General features: G+C 35.1%; 1 protein-coding gene across 2 annotated transcripts in view; it reads right to left on the bottom strand.

Moving 5' to 3' along the window:
* Window positions 1–5576: 5576 nt before the first annotated feature.
* Window positions 5577–22346, bottom strand: part of TRIO (trio Rho guanine nucleotide exchange factor) — a 485555-nt gene continuing 468785 nt past the window's right edge. For both annotated transcript variants that reach the window (XM_051969858.1, XM_051969859.1), the window contains 9 exons: window positions 18961–19208; window positions 16563–16701; window positions 15531–15558; window positions 15142–15304; window positions 14585–14706; window positions 11643–11721; window positions 11108–11308; window positions 9639–9777; window positions 5577–7989 (listed from right to left, as the gene is read on the bottom strand). In XM_051969858.1, the coding sequence (XP_051825818.1) occupies window positions 7447–7989; window positions 9639–9777; window positions 11108–11308; window positions 11643–11721; window positions 14585–14706; window positions 15142–15304; window positions 15531–15558; window positions 16563–16701; window positions 18961–19208 (1662 nt within the window). In that variant the 3' untranslated portion in view covers window positions 5577–7446. The remainder of the gene's footprint in view (window positions 7990–9638; window positions 9778–11107; window positions 11309–11642; window positions 11722–14584; window positions 14707–15141; window positions 15305–15530; window positions 15559–16562; window positions 16702–18960; window positions 19209–22346) is intronic.

Here is a 22346-nt window from a genome sequence, read left to right as displayed (position 1 = left end):
AAAATATTATCTCATTTGCTCCTTGTGACAACTCTGGAAGATAGATGCTACTATACTAATTTTTTAGTTGAATAAATTGAGGCTGACAGAGGTTGTGACTTTCCCAGGATCACACTGCTAATAAGTATCATAGTCTGTATTTGAACTCAGTTCTTCCTGATTCCAAGCCCTTTAAGAATGAACTTGAACTACTTGTTATAGGAAAAACTCTCTGGATAGGGTAGGGCAAAGGATTCTGGGGAAAATTATGGTGATATAATAATAAAGGTATTAGCAAACACTTATTTAATAAAAAAGGATCAGCTCAAATGCCATCTTTTAGGCCAGGCCGCTCTTAATCCTTACTTTTTAGTTGAGACCTTTGCTGATCCCTGCAATTGCTAGAAATCCTCCAAATTATTTTGAATTTATGTGCTTATTTTCAACTTCTTTTTTACATATTTATATGCACATCTTGTCCAGACAATAATACAATATTTTTGGATCAGATTTTTTCTCTTTTTTATTAGTGCCTGGCATATATTAAGTATTTAATACTTGTTAATTGATTAATTGATTCATCATAATGGACAGTGCTTAGTACAGTTCCTGGTGCATAGAAAGAGCTTAATAAATGTTTATTGACTGACTATGGACTGAAGTTTAAAACCTTACTGAAATGATCATTGAATCATAGGATCTAGAAATGGAAGAGACCTTAGAACTTATCTAGTACATCTCCTTCATTTTACAGATGGGAAAATTGAGGCCCAAACAAATTCAGTGATTTGATCAAGAAGCCCAAGAATCAAAAAAAAACCAAGAAACAAAATAAAGTAAGTGGGTGCTGCAGCAGGTTGAGGATCTTGATCTAAGGCTTAAAGACTGAGCCGGGATAGTGAGATAAATTGAATTTGAATTCCTTGGGTTCTTCTCATGGCCAAGAAAATTCTCATAACAATTTATCATAATTCAAAGATGAACTTGGGAAAAGATTATAGTTGTCTTGAGGACTCCAAACTAAAGGCTTTGGGTCCAACTTTCTCTTTGAATCTTCTATTGTTCTTGTGAGCAGGAGGGTTGGATAAGATGTACTCGGGGTCCGGTGAAATCCAAAAGACTTTATTAAGGAGAATTAGTCATTTAAAAATCTGCCTAGGAACTCCACTTGGGAAACATCTCTAGTGTTACAGTTATGAAGTTGCTCTTTATTCATTCATTTAATTGAAATGATTACTTATTGAAAGTCAGTCCTCTGTGCAAAGTACTGGATTAGAGACTGAGGAATATAAGGAGATTTTAAAAAAGTCATGAGGACTCTTCCTAGCTTTAAATCTGTAACACATGTCCTTTGTGGGGCTTACCATCTAGAAAGGGATAAGCTGTAACTTCAAGAATCTGTCATGATGAATAAAAGCCTGAAGTTATGAGAATACAAAGTACATTTGGGAGACAAGGAAGGGAAGGGAATAAGCATTTATAGATCACTTACTATGTGCCAGTAGTCTCAGTTCTAAAAAAGGGCAGTGCCAAAGAATTTTCAAATTACTCAGTAATTGCACTCATTTCACATACTAGCAAGATTACACTTAGGATTCTGCAAGCTAGGTTTCAGCATATTGCAAATTGAGAATACCTGAAGAAGAGGCTAATTTTTAAAGAGGCAGAAGAACCAGAGACCAAATTGTCAACATTTTCTGAATTATGAAGAAAGCAAGAAAGTTACAGGAAAACATCTACTTCTGCTTCATTGGCTATATCAAAGTCTTTGACTCTACAGATCACAACAAAATATGGAAAATTCCCAGAGATGGGAGTACCAGTTCATCTTTTTTGTCTCCTGGAGTACCTATATGTGGGTCAAAAAGCAGCATTCAGAACTGAACATGAAACAACTGATTGGTTTCAGATTAAAAAAGGAGAATGATAAGGCTCTAGGTTATTATTTATTTAAATTATATAAAAAGTACAATATTTGAAATGTTAGGCTAGATGAATCAAAAGCTGGAATTAATGTTTTGGGGAAAAGATCAGCAATCTTAGATATACACATTAAATGACTGTAGGTAGAAAGTGAAGAGGAATTAGTAAGTCTCATGATGAGAATAAAAGAAGAGAGTCTAAAACCTGTTTTGAGACAATATTAAAAAGCAAACCAAAAAAAAAAAAAAAAAACTAAGATCTCGGCAATTGGTCTCATTACTTTTTGGGAGGAGAAATGGAAGCAGTATCAGATTCTTGGTCTCAAAGATTACTGGGGACAGAAACTGCAGCTACGAAATTAAAAGATGCTTGTTCCTTGAAAGCAAAGCTATGGAAAATCTGGACAGCATACTAAAAAGCAGAGACATCACCTACCCCACGAAGGTCTTATAGTCAAAGTCTTAGTTACTGAAGTGACATGGTATGGCTGTGAGAGCTGGATTGTAAGAAAAGTTGAACACTGCATTACCGACACTTTTGAATTGTGGTGCTTTTTATATATACATAGCTAGTATTTGAGGTCATATTTGAATGCAGGTCTTCCTGATTCCAAGTCCAATGTTCATTCCACTGCATCACCAGCTGCTTGCTAAGACTGAGATTGAGCTAGTTTGCTTGGAGCAGAGTATACAAAGAGGAATATTTTAAGATAGAACTAGAAAGATGAGTAGATATCACATTGTGATGGCTTTCAATTTTGGACAAAGGAATTTGAATTTGACATGGTATAAGAAACTATTAAGATTAATGATTAGAGGAATGCCATGGGTAGCTCTGTATCAGTCATTTAATATCTAATTATGTGCTACAATTAAACCTTAGTTATGTGCCATGTCCTGTGCTGAGGGCTGAGGATACAGAGACAAAAGTGAAAAGGGCTCTGCTCTCCAGCAATTTATATCCCAATGGGAGAAAAAGCATGCACATATCTAAGTATAAGAGGAATAGAATGAATACATTAAAAATAAACACAAGGTAGTTTGGGGAAAGAAGGCACTAGTAGTTTGAGAGGTCAGGAAAGGTTGTATAAAGTTAGTGCTTAGAGAGAATCTTTCAGGAAGTCTTCCAAGAGATGAGGGAGTGTAGTCTAGGATTGGAGTATAGATAATGCAAAGACAGAAATTGGAAATATAGGGTGTGTGTGTGTGTGTGTGTGAGCGCGCTGTAAAATAGCAAACAGGTCAGTAATCTTGGATTGTAAAGTTATATGGAAGGGATTAATGAATAAGAAGATTGGAAAAGGAAGAGGGGTCCATGTAGTGAAGAATTTTAAATGCCATTTGGAGAGTTTATATTCACTTGATCCAAGAGGTAATAAGGAATCACCAAAGCTTATTAAATGGGTGTGGTGATAATGAGATAATCACTGTTTCCTATCTTTAAGGAAGGTAATTTTAGCAATTGTGTGGAAGACAGATTGGCATAGGGTAAGATTTGGAGTGAGAACACCAAATAGGAGTAATGTCAAGCTTGAACTAAGGTAGTGGCTATGTGAGTCCAGAGAAGTGTTTGTAAGAGTTGTTAAATATATGGGGTTATAGTGAGGAGTTGATGATGACATCATATGCCAGTACTTAGCACAGTACCTGGCACATAGTTGAAGCTTAATAAATGTATATTAAATGAATTGAATAACACTAAGTTGTGGGTTGGGGTGGCTGGGAGTAGGGATGGTGGTGCTTTTTAGAGGACCAGTAAAGTTCAGAAGAGGTATTGATTTAGAAGAATTTTTAGAATTTTGATATATAGATGTTAAATATGAGATCAAAGGTCATGGATATGGGAGATGGAAAGGTAAGGAGACAGAGTAGGAGAAGAAAGAAAGTGAATTCAAAGGAAGACTTTTAGAGTGGGGAAAACCTGAGTATGTTTTTAGGCAGAAAGTCTTCAAGTGGTAAGACTAAAAGTGGGAGGAGGCAGGAGGAATGATTAATGGAGCAAAGACCTTTAAAAGATAGAAGAAAGTTATGGAGAAGAGGAGAATGGGCTTGTTTTGAGAAGGCACAGGGATACTTCCACCTCTGAGGTCAAAGATAAGTAGTAAAAGATTTTTGGTTGTTGAGATGAAGGTCTTCTAGTAGGATGGTTTCAGTCTTTTCATTAGTGGCAGGGTCATCTGTTATGAACCCTGGAAGCTACAGTACAAGGGCTTCTGTGGAATAGTTGGGACCTGGCTAACATCTGTAGGCATATATATATATATTTCCTTCTATCTATCTATAAATATATCTTATATATATATATGTATGGATATATATATATATATATATATATATATATATATATATGTGTATTTTTTTTTTTCCTAGCCTTGTCTCTACAGCATCTTTGCTAGTAAATTATTTGCATGCATGTGGACTTAAATTAATATTCATATTAAGGTCCTGCTCATAAAAGGCCCAAATAATTGGTTTAATGTTTTATCTGCTCCTTATTGTACATAGCTATATATTAAGCAAGCATTCAGTCAGAGTAAGTTGATCGTCTCATTTCGGGAGTGTGAAGAGCAAGAGATTCATTCAAAATCATATTAGTATTGGCTCTTAATTTTGTCTTCATTGCTAAGCCTCCTGGGCCTTGCTACTTTGATATGAATAAGTCAATTCTCCATTTCCTGAGTTTAGGCATTTACTCTATATAAGAGAAGGGTTTCAGTTGAAACAGAAATATCTCACCTTAGGATTTCAGCCCATAAAAGGAGGAAAAAAAGCCTGAAGACCCCTCACGAAAGTTGGTACCTGACAATGCAGATTATTTATTCTTATAATTTAATGTCTTAAGACTTGTTTTGAATATGCATAATTCCTCATTTGTAGAGTATCTTACATTTTTGTACCTCTCCAAGAGCTATGCTGAGATGTTACTGTGTGATCTAAAATATTTTAGGACTCTTTGAATGTGCAAAAGAAGAATTTTTAAAAAGACAACTGAAAAAAAGTGATGTCTCCTTTTGCTTATTTGGTCTTCATTTTAATAAGGCAAGTGGATTTTATTAGACCTGAGAATCTTCTAGAATAGACTTAAATAAAAACTGTTCTTCTGAGTAGTTTTCACAACTTTGTATATAGTATAAAAGTAATTAATCAATATTTACTGGTGATACTAAAGAGAATATTAACCATTGGAGGTAAGCTGGGTAGTGCAGTAATTAGACCACTGAACCTAGAGTTCAAATATGGCTTCAGACACTTATTAGCTGGATGAACTTGGGCTAGTCACAAATTATTCTTACCTAAGTTTCTTTAATTGTAAAATGGGGAAAATAATAGCACTTACCTCCCAAGGTTGTCCTGAGGATCAAGTAAGATAATATTTATTTATAAAGTGCTTAGCACAGTGCCTGGAACATGGTATGCACTTTATAAATGCTTTCCTTTTCCCTTTCTTAAAGATAATATCAATAATTTGAAATGCTTTCAGAAATGGAGTGAGGAAAGAGGATTTGATAAACTGAGTTGATTTGGTCTTCAAAGGAGAGTTCATACATTATTCCCAAAAAGTACTCAAAAGATGACTATGGATCAAAAGGTCAGTGCTGGTTGAGAATGGTTGGGAATGTTTAGTCCAGTGTAATTTTAATGAAATAAAGCTGAATAAAAGGCCTAACACAAAAATCAGGCAAATATGTCAAATATGTTTAATCTTTTAAAATAACTGATGGCAAAATAAAATATTTACATCACATCATACTGTGTAAACACGTCTCTGTACAAAGAAATATACATGCAAAATAATGTAAAAATTTAACTGAAATAATAAAAGAAATAATACACAAATAAAAGTTATGAGGTTACGAATACACATCCAGTTTTGAATTCATTTTTTCTCTTAAAAAGTTTCTGTACAATTTTACAAAGAAGAAACAAAAAACCCAACAAAACTAATAAATAAAATACATTGGAAGTTGCAAAGCTAACTAAGTTGGTTTATGGCTCAAGACCCAGATGTCTAACTGGCTTGGGGATGCAGGCTGGTTTCCTATTTATTGTACTTCACACAGTCACAGATAAAAAGACATCCAGGAAAATCCAAAGTAGCCCAGAAGCACATCCCTCTTCATTGAAAATACCTCCAACATCACCATTACCTTGGCCACAGTGACATAGGCATTGGATTCTGGCCTCATGATGGCTGACTCTTGATTGGCTTTCTTAACCAAAGAACACAAAATTCAGCCAATTATTGTACAGAAAGTAAACAGATTCAAAAATATTAAAAAATACTAAATGTCAAGATTGATTTTGGGAAAAATAATACTTTGGCATTTTGAATAATAGTATAATAAATTTTAAAATGTTACCCTATTATCCAGTTTTAGATTTGGAATATGAAATCACTTTTTACAGTCCTCAAAACTGACAAGAATTTTTGCTATGTGTTAACTATCTTAAAAACTAATGGCACAGTGATACAATCCCTTCGCCCACCCCCACCCCCAAAAAAAACCCCTTTAGTCACACACACAAAACCATAAAGCTCACCGTACTAAGTATGTGCTTTTTCTATATATTTATTACAGTTACAACAGAGGTCCTCATAAATAGTTGCATAAAATGTTAAAGCCACAACATTGCACATGATATGAAATCAAACAGAAAAATCCCAATGAGTGCATTTACAGTATTTTCATCTGGCTGTATACTGCTCAACAATCTGATTGATGGGTTTGGTAGGATATGGGAAGCGGTGGGGGGAGACAGGAGTTGGATCTGCCCTTGGAGTCCTTTTTCTGATGGGCTAGTAAACTTTGACCCCCAACTGAAGGGCCTAAATAGTGGTATATCACTATTTAGGATGTTGAGGGGGTAGGATAAGTTGAGAGGGAGAATTACAGACTGAAGGCAGGAACAGTCTATATACAAGTAAGGCCTACATTTTATCAGAGCAAAACGATTCATTCTATTTGTATGCAAAAGTTTGAGGTTGGATGCACTCAAAAGACAAATCTGGTCTCAGTGCATTGCTATGCAAGATACAGATAGACGAGGCAACTGGACAAGCTCTATGACCCGGTTGAAACCAAGTTGCAAATGGAAAGCCAAATTAATGGATAACCATTTGGGTGAGTCTTCTCCAGATAATGTGTCTTTGTTTTGTTCATTAATACCAGTGGTTTGAACATAGGCATTTATTTTTCTTGAATAAATCTTGAAAATGTTAATTTTGCAAAATTCTATTCCTGTTCATTTTTAAAAAAAGTATCTTTTTTTTTTTTTTTTTTTTTTTGCAGAAACCTGAATAAAATACTGTGATACAGCAATGCTCTATCTGCCTTTTTGCAGAGTATAATGTTAAAGTCCTCCACCCCAGCATAGCTTGCATCTATAAGTCCCAAGTACTGTTACTCACAGCTTACTTGGAATGCAATTTCACACGATGAACATACTAGCAGCTGATTGGCTGTTTTTTTTTTTTTCCTCCTCAAAATTCAAATTAACAGTTGATTGGCAGGTGAAAGAGAATGAGAAAGAACTTCAAGATAGGTCAAACCCTAGGCAAGAGCCTGCTCTGTAAGAAGTTTTTGATGCTACGAATGGGTCGAACATCATTCTGGTGTTTTCGCCGCTCTATGAAAGAAGTCAGTCTTGATATATCAAGGCTATCAGCACTGTTGTTAGTGCCCAGCTGCAGCCACTGATCCTGGAGGGAGAGTGCAGCAGAAGGACGCTGAGCAGGGTCATCTCGTAGTAAGAAACATACAAAATCTTTGGCCTTCTGGCTAACTCCTTTAAAGTAGTCATCTGGGAAACTAAAGTCTAAGCGGCAAATGTTTAGGCACGTTTCTTCTACACTGTCATCCAGGAAAGGAGATACACCACTAAGAAGGACGTACGTGAGCACTCCAATACTCCAAGTATCTGAGGTAAGGGAGACAGGATTCCCAAGGATGATTTCGGGAGCTGCAAATTCTGGGTTCCCCAGTAACTGGTGGATATAATAAGTTGTGTTGAGTTGGACTGCATCTCCAAAATCAGCCAATTTTATTGTTGGCTTAGCCAAGCTCTGATCCACCAGAATGTTTTCAGGCTAGAAAATACAAGAAGGAAACTATTACTTGAAAAGTCAACCATCCACTCCTCCATCCTCCTCCACTGCCATTACCAAATAGTTAGCATTTAGATGTTGCTTTAAAGTTTGCAAAGTATTCTACAAATATTAACTTGCTTGAGCTTCACAACAATTCTGGAAGGTGGATGATATTATTATCCCTATTTTGCAGATGAAGTTAATGAAGGCAGATAGATGTTAAGTTACGTGCTGAGGATCACAGAGCTAGTAAATGTCTGAGGTCAAAATTAACTTCAGGTTTTCCTGACTCCAAGTACTATGCTTTAGTTACTGTGCTAAAAAATTCTCCACTTTCCTCATGCCCATCTAGGTTAATTTTATTATAACTCAATTCAATTTAATAAATTATGTGTATCAGGCACAACAGGAGATAGAAAGTTAAGATAGATGCTACTACAGTTGAGAGGTAGAAGAATAATCAAAACCATTTACTTAAAGAGGAGGGTAAAAGTCTTTCTTCCTATTCAGCACAGAAGCCCCTAACATTGCCAAGGAGAGGAAGAGTTCCAATGTGAGTGAATTTTTTTGAAAAACCTGAAGCATCTATGCCATAACTACCATGGATTATTTATATGCCTGTGAATATACACTTGCAATGGAGAGATAGAGTGTAGTTTTTGATATTGACATCATACTATGATATCATAGTAGACACATAGTTATAATATCAATATCTATCTATATGTACCTTGCCTACATTACCAAAAAATTATAATCCTAGACAAGGGAATGTGAATTGTATGGGCATTGAAAAGCATATTATGTTTTATCCTTATCAATGTATTACCATATTCTGTATTACTCTTATATCAATGAGATCACAGGACTGATCAACTGAAATACAGTGCATGCCAAAAGTCTTAGTGTAGTTTTAAGCTAACTTCTCCAGGATTTTTCCTCAGTTTCTCAAAGGAAAATTCCCTTGTTTTAATATTCCCTCTATTTGTGGCAAATCCAAAATTACCTTTTACATTTAGGATCTCTCATTCATTTGATGGAAAGCTTAGCTTTCAGCAGCTTATTGACTATAGGATGTTTGTACTGGGGGAGAAATACCACAAATATGTATCCAAATGAAGGACAAAGATGTTTTGCTTTCTAACTAACAATAAAATCTGTCTATCTATGTCTGTCATACTGGAACCCTGAAATAATACTATTTATCTTTGAGTAGAATTCAGCATATCACAGGTTCCTCTTAAAATCTACTTTAGGTAGTTTATGAATTAAAATGTCAAAAGGCTTGAAATGATGTGGCTTGATCACTAAGCCAGTCCCAGAAAATGGTTTTCAGCATACACAGGGAGGATCCATTGTTCCTAGTCTACAAAATTACTGTGTTCAAGAGAAAGTGTATATTTTTTGTAATGTAGGCAAGGTACATATAGATATTGATATTATAACTATGTGTCTACTATGATATCATAGTATGATGTCAATATCAAAAACTACACTCTATCTCTCCATTGCAAGTGTATATTCACAGGCACATAAATAATCCATGGTAGTTATGGCATAGATGCTTCAAGTTTTTCAACCTTGCTCTCTGTGATTTAATAAGAACTAAATTTTTATCCCAAGTCACCAGAACATTGTATTTCACTAACCTTTAGGTCCAGATGTACTATTCTGCAGTTATGAAGGTACTGCACAGCTTCCAGAATCTCTCCAAGATACATTCTAATCTTCCCTTCAGTGAGGTTCCCCCATCGCACAACACAGTCTAGAAGACGGCCTTGATCAGCCCTAGATGTATAAAAACATCTGCTATGACACTGTTCCTATGTACAATTCTTTATTTGGATTATGAAAAAAAAAGTATATCCTGGATTTTTTGGGTCTCCCTTACAACTTTTCGTGATTAGGCCTTCCTGCCTACAGTCCGTACTGTTGATCAATCAATTAATAAATATTAAGTATTTACTATGTACCAGTCACTGGGGATACAAGGACAAAGAATGAGCCTGTCTCTTTCTGCAAAGAGCTTTCATTTAAATGGAGATAAGTACATACAGAAATATGTGCATCACTAATATAAAATGCATACATATGAATATGTACAAAGTAGTTAATAACAAAGGAGTTTGGGAGGGAGGGTATTAGCAGTTGAGGGAATCAAGAAAGGTTTCATACAGAAGATAGTGCAGGCAGTAAGGCAATGGAGAATAGAATCCTAGGAGGAGTATATCAGACATATGGGAAGAATAATGCAGAGGCATGGAGATGGGAGATAGAAGTGTTATATATGAGAACAGGGAAAAGACAGCTTGGTTGGATTGCAAAGTGTGTGGGGAGAATGAAGCTGGAAACAGAGTATGGTGTCAGGTTGTAAAGGATTTTAAATAATGTGGGATTTGTGTGAATGGAAATTAAGATTGGATGAGAGAAATATGGAGATAGAAATGACAAGCCACGGTCCAGGATAATGTTGAATTATGAACCAGGAGACTGCCAACACTAGATTTTGTTAAATGTACAGAGAAATGGAAAGACAGGAGTAGCTAGTAACTAAAGTGCTGGATATTCTTTACCAACTGAAGCTCTTTCTCTTTGAGAAAGCCAACATTTAAGAAAAATAATGGAAAAATTGTCTTAAGAAGTTGATTCTGGGGCTCAAGTACAGTTAGATCTTATATTTGAGATAAGACATGAAACCAACTGGACCGTAGAACATTTTGAGATTATCAAATTCAGGGGTGTTTCTCATAGCAATAATTCAGGGGTGAGTTACCTTTCCAGGGTCCCTCTGAACTCAAGCCTGCTTAGAACCACCTGGATTCAGGCTTGTGTCACCAGGATGGTGGGGAACCAGTCTATAATGGCTGCAGAGGGTGTGTGACAACAGAATTTGTTAGATACATATGGTCCTTGGTCAAACTGTTCATAAGATTTTTTGTTTATGTTTTAGGAAAGCTCTAAACCTCATTTTTATTTCCAAGTTATATATTTAAGGAATTCTGTTGAGTCTTGAAAGAGTCTATTTTTTTTTCTTCCCATCATTTATGAGGAAAAAAAATCAAGAAAACATTAAAAGCAAAGTGTTAGAAAGTGGTAAAGAATATCAGGTCATACGTACATCTCTAAGACCAGGACATAACTGGTGGAAGTTTCAAACGTATCAAGGAGGCTAATTAGCAGGGGATGCTGGAGATTCTGCATCACTCCAAGTTCATGGGTAACTTGGTCTCTTTTCATCAACTTCTTGTTCACAAACTTAGTGGCTACTGATCGCTTGGTTCCTTTCTGATCACATTTCTTAACAACAGAGAACCTGCCCCTAAGAAAAAGTTTCAATGACAGAAAAGATTATTTTAGGGCATTTGCTATGGGAAACTTCTTACTCTCTAAGATTTGATTATATTAACCCATTTATTTATAATTATAACACAAGTCAACATGCAAAAACATTTTGGGGCTGTTCAGAGGTTATATTATTGAAACATATATTATTGAAAATGATAATAAGTTTAATTTAAAATATACTACAACATAATTAATAGTTGATTGTAGGATAGTGTAGAATATTACATTTAGGTTAAGCCAAATAAGTGGCTTGATTTGCTAAATTTTACAGAATGTTTCTTGTATTTCAGGAAGTTCTTATATCATACCTGCCAAGCTCAGCCACTTCACTGTAGAGGGAATCAAAGTTGTCTTTCCAAATTACCATGATCCCATCACTTCCTGGACCTAAAAATAAAAGGAATATATTCATTATTCTTTATGTAGTACGAAAGCTTCAAATCCTGTCAATTCCTAATTATTCCTGTCTCACATCATCATCTGACTGGGGAATGAGGTGGCCTGGTATAGTGTTGCTCTCTAATGCAATGAGTAATTGTTAATAGTTCATTTATCTTTGTAGCTTTTTATCCAATTAATCAGATGGAACCACCAATACTGTAGATCCTAATGCAATTTTATTATGTGATTAATTTTAACTGAACTTTCTCTCCTAAGTACTGCCATATGAAATACTTTAAAAATATAATAATTTTCTTTCAGTTCAAAAAACATTTATTAAGCCCTTTTTGGGTGCCAGGCATTGAAGATAAAAATAAAAAAATGAAACTATTCTGGTCTTCAAGGAATTTACATTTTATTGGGAGAAGAGGGAAAAAAATCAGAGGCATTCTAATTCTTAGTTTGTGTATAATGAGGGCTTTTAACAGAATCATAGCTTAGGGTTTTGGAGTGTTAGTGCCTCCATACTGGGGGTTACTGAAAGGATGGTGGTTCTTTCAACAGATATCGAAAAGTTGTTTTCTTGGAGAAATATATGCATGATTTGAATCTTTGATGTCTGTGGCACATCCAGTTGGAAATGTCTATTAGACAATTGGTGATGTGAGAAAAATTCTATTTAGAGAGTGGGGATAGATACACAGATTTGAACCCAAGAAAGCTGATTTATCATCATGCAAGTTTCTATAGAGAGAGAATATAGCTTCTATCCTGCAGTATACCAATAAATAAAGTGACATTTCAGCCAAGGAGATCATAGCAATGGATGATCTGGCTACATAATCATGCAGGTAGCTAAATGTCTTCTTAAAAAAAAGAAAAAGAAAGGAAAGGAAAGAAAAACCAAGATGCTGAGAGTGATGAACATGGTAGTTTTTTTTGTTTGTTTGCTTTTTGTTTTGCTGAAGCAATTGGGGTTAAGTGACTAGTTCAGGGTTACTTAGCTAGAGTAGGTTTTTTTTTTGTTTGTTTTTTTTTTTTTTTTTTTTTTTTTTTTTTGTTTTGTTTTGTTTTGTTTTGTTTTGTTTTTTTGTTTTGGTATAAGACATTTTATAAAATGGGAAAAATACCTCAAACCAACTTGTAGCAGCTCGAGGTTCAGTTAGGTATCTCTTCCACACATACATGTGCTTGCCTAAAACCATCTTTCTGCATTGCTTAGATTTATAGAATTTAAATTATCTAGGTGAAAGGCACTTAGAGCCATTCCATTTCTTTAATTTGTGTCTGAATGAAGGCCCTTCCCAGAATCATAACTGAGGGGTGTGTGGAGTATTAATACCCCCAAATTTGCATTTTATTTTAGTTTTTTGTTGGAAGTTACCATTTGTGCCACTTACAGGCCATTAAGAATACTGGTTCTCTTGTAAACAATTGGCTCCCTTAGACCTAAAACAGGCCAGATATATCTATCAAATGAGAGCTTTCAGTTTCATAGACAAGGTGTACCAAAAGTTCCAGGGCAGTTTGGAAATTTAAGTAGCTTAAAGTTTTAATAGATTAAAAGTGCTGGAAGACTTTTGGGACACCCCTTATAAGACAGACTAGAACAACTATATAATAAATATGATACACACTATAGAATAAGTACTATTTTTATTCAGTGTTTCTTTTTCCAAGGGATCCCAACTTTCTATGGTTCTTCTTGCTGGGTCCCACCCACCATTATTTAGGCTTTTTCACTGCCAAATTTCACAGCCCATTATGCTACTGAAACCAACAAATATCTTACACCTTTTGATCCATGGTTTATTAGTTAATGTGAAAAAGTAATATACTAATACTTTTTTTGAGGACAGGAACATATCTTATTAAGAATGTAAGCATCCTGAAGGCAAGTACTATCTTACTTTTGTCTCTGTATTCCTAGCATTTCATAGTGCTTAGCCCATACAGAATTGATAGATGTTAAATAAAGGCTTTTGATTTGTTCATTCATCTGTCTTTCTTTTAAGACTTATCAAACACCTGTTAATTTAACCTTAATAACAGAAAAAAGACTGGGTTAAGAGTGGTATATTTTAACAGTGGCATTATAGAGATAAAACCTCTGCCTTTGTTGTTCTAATCCAAGGATCATTAATCTAGACTCCTGGTTCCCTCTAAGCATGTCACTTTCTCCACATCCATCTCTCCACTACTTGGGACAGTAGCCACCCAGCTGTTTCATTGGGCCCACCATCCCCAAGATTTTGTAAGAACAGGAAAAGCCACTTTATTTTATTTTATTTTTATTTTTGCTGAGGCAATTGGGGTAAAGTGACTTGCCCAGGGTCACACAGCTAGGAAGTGTGAAGTGTCTGAGATCAGATTTGAACTCGGGTTCTCCAGACTTCAGGACTGGTGCTCTATCCACTGCTCTACAGATCACCTTGAAGCAGCTAAATGGTACAGTGGATAGAGTACTGATCCTGGAGTCAAGAGGACCTGAATTCAAATCCAGTCTCAGACACTTACTACTTATGCACTGTGTCCCTGGGCAAATCACCTGACCCCAATTGCCTTTCAAAGAAAAATAAAAACAAAAACCCCAAAACCCACAAATCAAAAAAAAAAAAAAAAAAAAAAAAAGAAATTGCCTAACCTTCTTCTAGTCCTTTCATGACTTCATTTTGTGAATTTTCAGGCAATTAGTTATCTTTCCAGACAAACAGGACATTATTGTATTTCTTTAATTAAACCACACAAGTGACTAGCCAGGCTTATAATGTAGGCTGGCCTACTTGTATAGAGAGAGAATGGCAAACATCTTCACTCTGAAAAACCTAAAAAAGCTTCAGAAATTCTAGCCAACATTTGTGTAGCTTACCTAGAACTCTCAGACTGGCTGATGATGATACTGAACCCATGTCATTCACAGCTATACAAGTGTAGATACCATCATCTTCTGTGGTCACACCGATTATTTTCAGAGTGGCCTCTCCTAAATCACTGCCAAACACAGCAATGCACATATTAGAATTTTTGTCACGAAGCAGACACTGGAAACCCTGTAACTCATCCTTATTTTTCCTCCATGTCCATTTGAGATCATCAGAAAATCAGTACAGGTTGTGAGTGTATGTGTGTACATGGGTGCACACAAACACACACAGATGCACCACCCAAATGGAGGGGCAGTGAGCTCTGATGGAGAGTTTGCCCCCCAGTTTGGGAAGACTGGTCTCAAATCCTGCCACTTATTAGCTAAATGATTATGGGCAAGTGACTGAACTTCTCAGGCATTGGGCAACTAACTGCTACTTCTATAGATCCTTCCTATAATCAGATAAATACAGTGAACACAGGTATTTTTTTTTCTTATTCATATTCTATCACACATTTCCCTTACTAAGTGAAGCTAACATGAGATTAAGAATTGCATACCTGTATGAGATGCTGTAGCGTCCATTACTGCTCAATGTGTTGTGTTCGGGGCCCTTCCAAATTATTGAAGCTTTGGGGCGACCACAAACTCTACATCTAAGAACAACGGTCTCTCCTGTCTCACACGTTACCTCACTCAATGGTATTATAAATTCTGGGGGAACTGAAAAGCAGAAAGAACAAACTGATTACCAGTGAACTACCTAGTTATTCCATATTCTCCTTATGACTCCCCTGCCCCGAAGCAAAAGAATGAGGATATTTAATTCAAATAACTATGCATGTCCTAAATTCCAGAAAAGAAAATACCCTTTTAGGACACTTCAATGATCCAGAAACTCTCTTCCCATCAAATATAATGAATTCTAGAAATGAACAATGCAACTTACCATCATAAATGTAGTTGGGATTAAGAAGCTGAAACAGAAAACAAAACAAAACAATTTTAATTCAAAGAATGGATTATTTTAAGGACCATTGATTTCAGTTCCTATACTATAATTATTTCCTATAGACATAAAAATGAGGAATTTGACCTAGAAATAAAAATGTTTTTGATTATTTTAAAACATAATGTGGAAGTTTAATGCTACACAAATGTTATATTTTGTTTTTGCAGGGTTTTTGTTTCACCTCAAGCAGAAAAGTGATCCTTAACTTAATAAGCGTGTTTTTTTTTTTTTTAAATGTACTATTATTATGGTATAAATTATTTTCCATTTACTAATTTTACTCTGTATCAGTTCAAATAAGTCTCCTTTTAAATTGTTCTTTTCATAATTTCTTAGGACACAACAATACTTTATTATACACATATACTGTAATTTGTTCAACTATTCCCTAGCTGATGGCATCTTCTTAGTTGTCAGTTTGGACATGAATAATGTAGATATTTGTTTTCTCTGATTATATGCACATAGTAATGAGGATTACTATCTATAACCTATTCATAAAAGGGTGGCCAGCAGTATTTCTCACACATATCTATATCTATATATATCCACATATGTAAAAAATTATACACATACATTATATATACATACATACACATGTGTGTGTACATTTGTGTGTGTGTGTGTGTGTATAAAAATACTGTGGAAAAGCTAAAGCAACACCAATGGCAAAGCTTAAGGCATAGGAAGGAAAAAAGAAAAAAGGGGAGAAGGAAGGTAATGGAAAGATGGAAGGAGGAGTAAAGGAAGAAGATAAAGTAGCAGACTAGACCTTATGGAATAGACTGTAGTTTTTCTGACAATGGCATCTGGTGAAAATTCGAAAGGGTTATGGTTGCTACAATGCAGCTAATTTATCAACTGTATATTCTTAGCTGTCTTTTGCTTGACTTGATTAATCTCTTAAATTAAATGTTGAGTATGCATTTGGAAGAACATTCAGAACTTCCCCAAGATATTTTCACTGACCTTCACAGAAACTTTGTTGGTAAGTCCTTCTCGTGATTTGCGGTAACCATTTTCTAATTTGCCTTCCCTTTTGCCGTCTTTATCTTTTTTCTCAGATTTTTTCCTTAAACGGAGTGCTGTGTGCCAAGATGTTGACTTCCTAGAAGAAAATAAAATGTTCTGTTAAATACTGTTTCCTTTTTAAACATGTTAAAGATTCCAAAGAATCTTTGACTAAGAGAAACAATTGTAGAAGAAAAATATTAAACTGACAAGTAAGAACTAAGCAAAAAGCACTCAATTAAATAATTTTTCTCTAATAGAAAAACAGCAAAATTTCAAGAATTCCACATTATCAGTCTCATATTCAAAAAGCATATAAAATAGAAGTTGAAATTTTAAAAATTAAGATGCAAAAAGGCCTACGAATGGAATTATTTTCCTTTTGGGAAAATAAAAATGATAAAAATAAAAAAAAATATGATCATAGACTGAAAAAATTATGCTGATCAAAATAAAAGATAAAGCAGCTCACAGAAACCTAGGAATGTTGTGGGACAAAAGAACAAGTTTTGTGACATATTTAACATGTATAGGACTGCTTGCCATCTGGGGGAGAGGGTGGAGGGAGGGAAGGGAAAAGTTGGAACAGAAGTGAGTGTAAGGGATAACGTTGTAAAAAATTACCCTGGCATGGGTTCTGTCAATAAAAAGTTATTAAAAAAAAAAGAAATACTATAGTATTATGACAATAGTCCAAACTGTATGGAAGCATGACTGCATTTAGTTGGTAACATAATTGCAATGAACACTGTAGAGACTGATCATTTAAAAAGTCTGTTCATTTATCTATTAGAAGATGATTGTTTTTTCATCTTTAAAGACCTATTTATGCTTATATTTTATGGGACCAAGCAAGAAATTCCACATGGCTAATTCTCTACAGTGGCATAGTGCTTCAGAGAAAGTTGGGAAAGAAAGAGGTTTCATTATTGCTATAATGAAGCCAGAGACCAAAGTTCCTTTTTTGCTTAAAATTATAGTTACCATAGCCATTGATAGATTTCCAAATGTCTAATTATTGAGATTGACCAAGGTGGCTTATTTTCATGAATAAATTGTAGACCCAGTATCTTTACCGTAGTCATCCATCAAACATCACCTCCTCAGACTTGTTATATAACATTAGAACATGCATTAACATTTTTAATGGCACTGGACGGAGTAATTTTCTTCTAGGATAAAATGAAAACTGTTTGCTCTTCCCCATATAGTGTGTCTTGGTATTAGGCTGTTGCTCATGCCTGAAATACATTCTTTCTCTTCTCACATGTATATGCCTTCCAGAATCCCCAAACATCTTCAAGTTTCAGCTCAAATTCAACCTCCTAACAGCAAAAAGGTTTTTTTTTTTTTTTTTTTTGGGCTGAGGCAATTGGGGGTTGCTCAGAATCACACAGCTAGAATATGTTAAGTGTCTGAGGCCAGATTTGAACTCAGGTTCTTCTGATGTCACATGCTCTATCCACTGTACCATCTAGCTGCCCCCCAAAAGGCCTGTCCCAATCCTCTTTCCACAAGATGGTACTTTGTGTTTTATATTATCTGCATTTGTGCTGTTTTTCATGAAGAGAACAAGAATAGTGGTTGGCACATATTAAAAGCTTAATCAATGCTTGTTGAATGAATGAAGACTGTGATCTGAAACTTTTTTTTTTGGATGAAATGAAAAATCTATTCACTTCTGAATGCAGAGTAAGTATTTTCTAGTAGACAGATCAATTTTTTGGGACAAATACACTGATTCTTGAGTTATGAACATTAAATTTGAACCAGGATGTGATATTTATTAACTGTGTGATCATAGATAGATCATTTAACTTATGTGAAACTCAATTTCCTCATCTATAAAATGAAAATAATATTTGCATTCCTGACTCCATAGTTGTTCCAAGAGAAGTGCTTCACCAACGTGAAAGTGCTATCGATGTAAATTATTAACATCACCTCTGCAGAGACTGTATGCTGTTTCCCAAATTATATATCACAATTAGAATTTTATCTTGTACTAACAGACCCCCAGTTCCCCCCCCCCCCCAATGTAATTCCTATTAACTGTGTAATCACAGGTCATTTAACTTATGTGAAACTCAATTTCCTCATTTATAAAATGACTATAATATTTGCTTCTTGACTCCATAGAGTTGTTCCAAGAGAAGTGCTTCACCAACCTGAAGATGCTGTAGACCTCTACAGACTTTCACTATTTTCCAGACTATATATCACAATGAGAAGTGTATCTTGCACTAACAAGCAAATTTTTTTCAAATGTAATTCCTACTTTGTCAGTAACCTCACTGGCTTCCTATGCTCCTATTTTCCTTCCACCCCCCTTTTACGGGATTAGAAAGATACTCACTTCATAGTGCCATCAGGATTCTCTATGATGACTGCACTGGTATGCCCCAGGACATAGCCGGGAATCCAGCCCTCTGCTGCGGGACATTGGTCAGTGGCGGCTCGGAACACCAAAAACATGTTCTGTTGGTTGCTGGCTAGAATTTGCACGACCTCTCCTTGATAGACATTGATCTCATCCTCCTTCACTGCCGTGTAATCGTGTGTCACCAGCATGGTGGAGATATTGCTACTGCTGCTACTTTCACTCTACAAAAGGAGAGGGGACAAGATGTGATGCTGACCAGGAGGAAGTCAGTTGTTAGTCTGCACCATGGCTACCACGACCTAGAGTCATACACAGATATTCAGAGAACGGAGTCTGGCTTTTCCTTCAGACCTCCGTTACTCATCTCAGTCACCTTTTTCAACAATAGCAGCACAACAACAAGTCCGTACAGCTTTAGAATGGTGTTTAAGAAGCCTTAAAAATGGTTCCATTACTAGTCTTTGGTTCATTCTGAAAGATTTATTGATGGCACAGGCTTATCTTCTTTTTTTTTTTCTCTGACAGAACATTGTTCTTCTGGAGACTGATATTAGAAAGCTAAGGACAACATGATTTTGAGGAATTCTAGAAAAAATATGACTGTAGTTGATTGTGTGTATGGGTGTGTGTTTATCTAAAAAAACGATTATTTCATGATTTTAAAAGCGATGGCTGATATTCCATTGAGTGCAATAGAGGTATCTAAATCTAAAAGCAGTTCTAAGAAAGTATGGGATGGGTACCAAATGACTTAATTTCTTGATGTGCTGTTAATACTTTAAAAAATATTTTTTCTGTGTCTATTCCTTGGCAAACAACATCTGGAAATCCATTGCTTACCATTTTGTTTTCATACAAGGTTTGTGGTTTACCTAATAGGCTCCCAGAGTCCCAAGATGCTATATGTGCACTGGCAGCAGATATATATCATGCAGCATAGCACTGTTGGCACGTGGTGGCAGCCAATGCTGCAAGATAAGCTTATCTCACTAGGTATATAATACAAAAGACAGAAAACATTATGCTGAGTCCTTCCCCTTTATTTCTCTTAAAAAAAATAACCCATGGTAGGAGAAAAAAAAGCCAGTATACTTTTGACAGGAATAGAATATATTACATATAACTTTGTAAAAATTAAGTCTTGGAGCATAGATACCCAAGGGATAAAATTACCATCCTTCTTCAGCCATACTAGCTGGATCTTTGCCAAAGGGCTGTCATCATAATATCCCTAAAGTTCTTACTGATTGTGTGTATGGGCTTGTATTTCTGTCCCACACTTTACAGTGGAATGGGTCTAAGTTTCTGAGTGGAGGAAAGGAGTGGAAAAATGTCCATCATTTTTCTATTTCCTTTTGCAAATGCATTTCTAGTCTGAGGGGCAAGAGGGCTGTACCGAAGTCGACAGACCTTGATTCAATCCTGTTTGTGGTATTTCCTAGCTGTGAAATCATGAAGTCACTCAGATTTAGCTTCCTCATCTATGAAAAATGCACATATTATTCACTTCTCAGGTTGCTATGCAAGTAAATGGAATAATGTATGTGAAGTTTTTTGTAAACCTTAAAGCAACATATAGCTATTATTATTAGAAAAGATATGGGAGGGAGGAGGAAGCAGAAATTAGTGGCTCTTAAAATATATCTTGACTGATGCTTCTTTCACCTTTCATCATTGCCATGGAATCATGTACTACCATTATATACATAATGGTAGTACTTCCCCTTCAATAACTGAATTGCTGTAGAAATGATGATGATGTAGAAATTCCTTATCCACAGAAATCAAATTTCTTTGCTTCTGATATCCTACCAGTGATCCTCTGAGTACAAGATTTGTTCAAGATTTTGTGGTTTCACAAAATTGTCTTTTAAGGCCCTGGATATAAGATCATTTAAAAAAATAGTTCACTTGGATCTGTTGGAAATTTACTAGTAACAACATTCTAAAAATGTGTAAGCTAGGATCATTTGTCCCCTGAATTCAAACATAGTATTAAAAAGATTTTGGTTTTGTATTATTAAACTTCAATCTGAGAAAAACTTTCCTACCCTGTTTTCTTACCCTGAAACTATTTAAAATCCTATCACCTCCCTCTTCTAATGTGTTTTAAAAGCTAATGTATAAATGAAGAACTGAATGAGAGACTGATATCCCTACCTCAAAGCCTCAAGAGGATAACATAACATAGGCACTGAGGATATTGTAAAAGTTCCCCAAATATGTCTAATAAGAGTTGAGGTTCAGAAAATAGCCATTAGGGGATACTTTTATGATCTTCAACTATCAATGTGGAGTATGACATCTAAGAGTATTGGTAGGGATCGGTCAGTGTATTGACAATAATGTATTCAATTTTACTTAAAATTATGGGACCCTGGTATCCTGATTACAAAATTCATTTACTTTTAACTAATTTTGGTCTACCATTAAAGACAGATTTGTAAATGATTGAATATCAGGGTTAGAAAAGATCTTAGAGATCTAGCTACTCCTACTTCCTTTTAGAGATGAGGAATGAAGTTCCAGACAGATTTAGCAACTTGCTAACAGTTACCCAGAAAGTTAATGGTAGAACCTGGGTTAGAACCTAGGTTTTCTGTCAGCTCAAAGTTCTTTCCATTACATCATGCTTTTTAAATGTGCTCCATTGCTATAATTAACTTAATTGTTGCTGGAGATTTCCCCAAAAAACATGTCTTTAGAAAAATTTTCTAGGAAAAAAATAAAATATATAATTCGATTGTAGCAAAAATATGTAAGATATCATGTTGGCATAATTTTTGTTATGCTTTTATAAAAATGGAACCATAGAACAGTTTATAATTGTAAAACTAAACTAGATTTTCTTTTAAAAACATTCACATTTTATTTACATCTTCTGGTTTTATTTTATAGTGTTCTAATCTAATCTTCAAGCAAGTGTATAACAATGGGATATGTAAAGGGGTAAATATTTAGAAGAGAACTGAAGTTAGAAGACTTGAGTTCAAATTTCAGTTCTTGTACCTACTGGCTTGTATGAAATTTGGAGATTAGTCTCACCTGTCTATGCCTTCATTTCGTGACTGCAAAAAGAGGGCACTGCACTAGATGCTCTGTAAAGTTTCTTCAGTTATATAAAACTCTGAATTTTAAGGCACAATTTTCTCTATTATTAAAATATATCAGCTTCTGTAGGATATGTAGTTGTAGTTATGTATACAACACAACATATGTATCTAATACACATACCTATAAATAATGAAACTATATGTGTTATGTATGTATATATGAGTATGTTGACAGGTGTAGAGAAATTTATATATGCATTCTGTGTTTATATACATATCATGTATGTATGTATATAAAAGTTGATC

The sequence above is a fragment of the Antechinus flavipes genome, chromosome 1, assembly GCF_016432865.1.
Source record: "Antechinus flavipes isolate AdamAnt ecotype Samford, QLD, Australia chromosome 1, AdamAnt_v2, whole genome shotgun sequence".
Taxonomy (NCBI): domain Eukaryota; kingdom Metazoa; phylum Chordata; class Mammalia; order Dasyuromorphia; family Dasyuridae; genus Antechinus; species Antechinus flavipes.
Note: the sequence above shows the minus strand (reverse complement) of the source record. Positions and strands in the feature narration are given on the sequence as shown.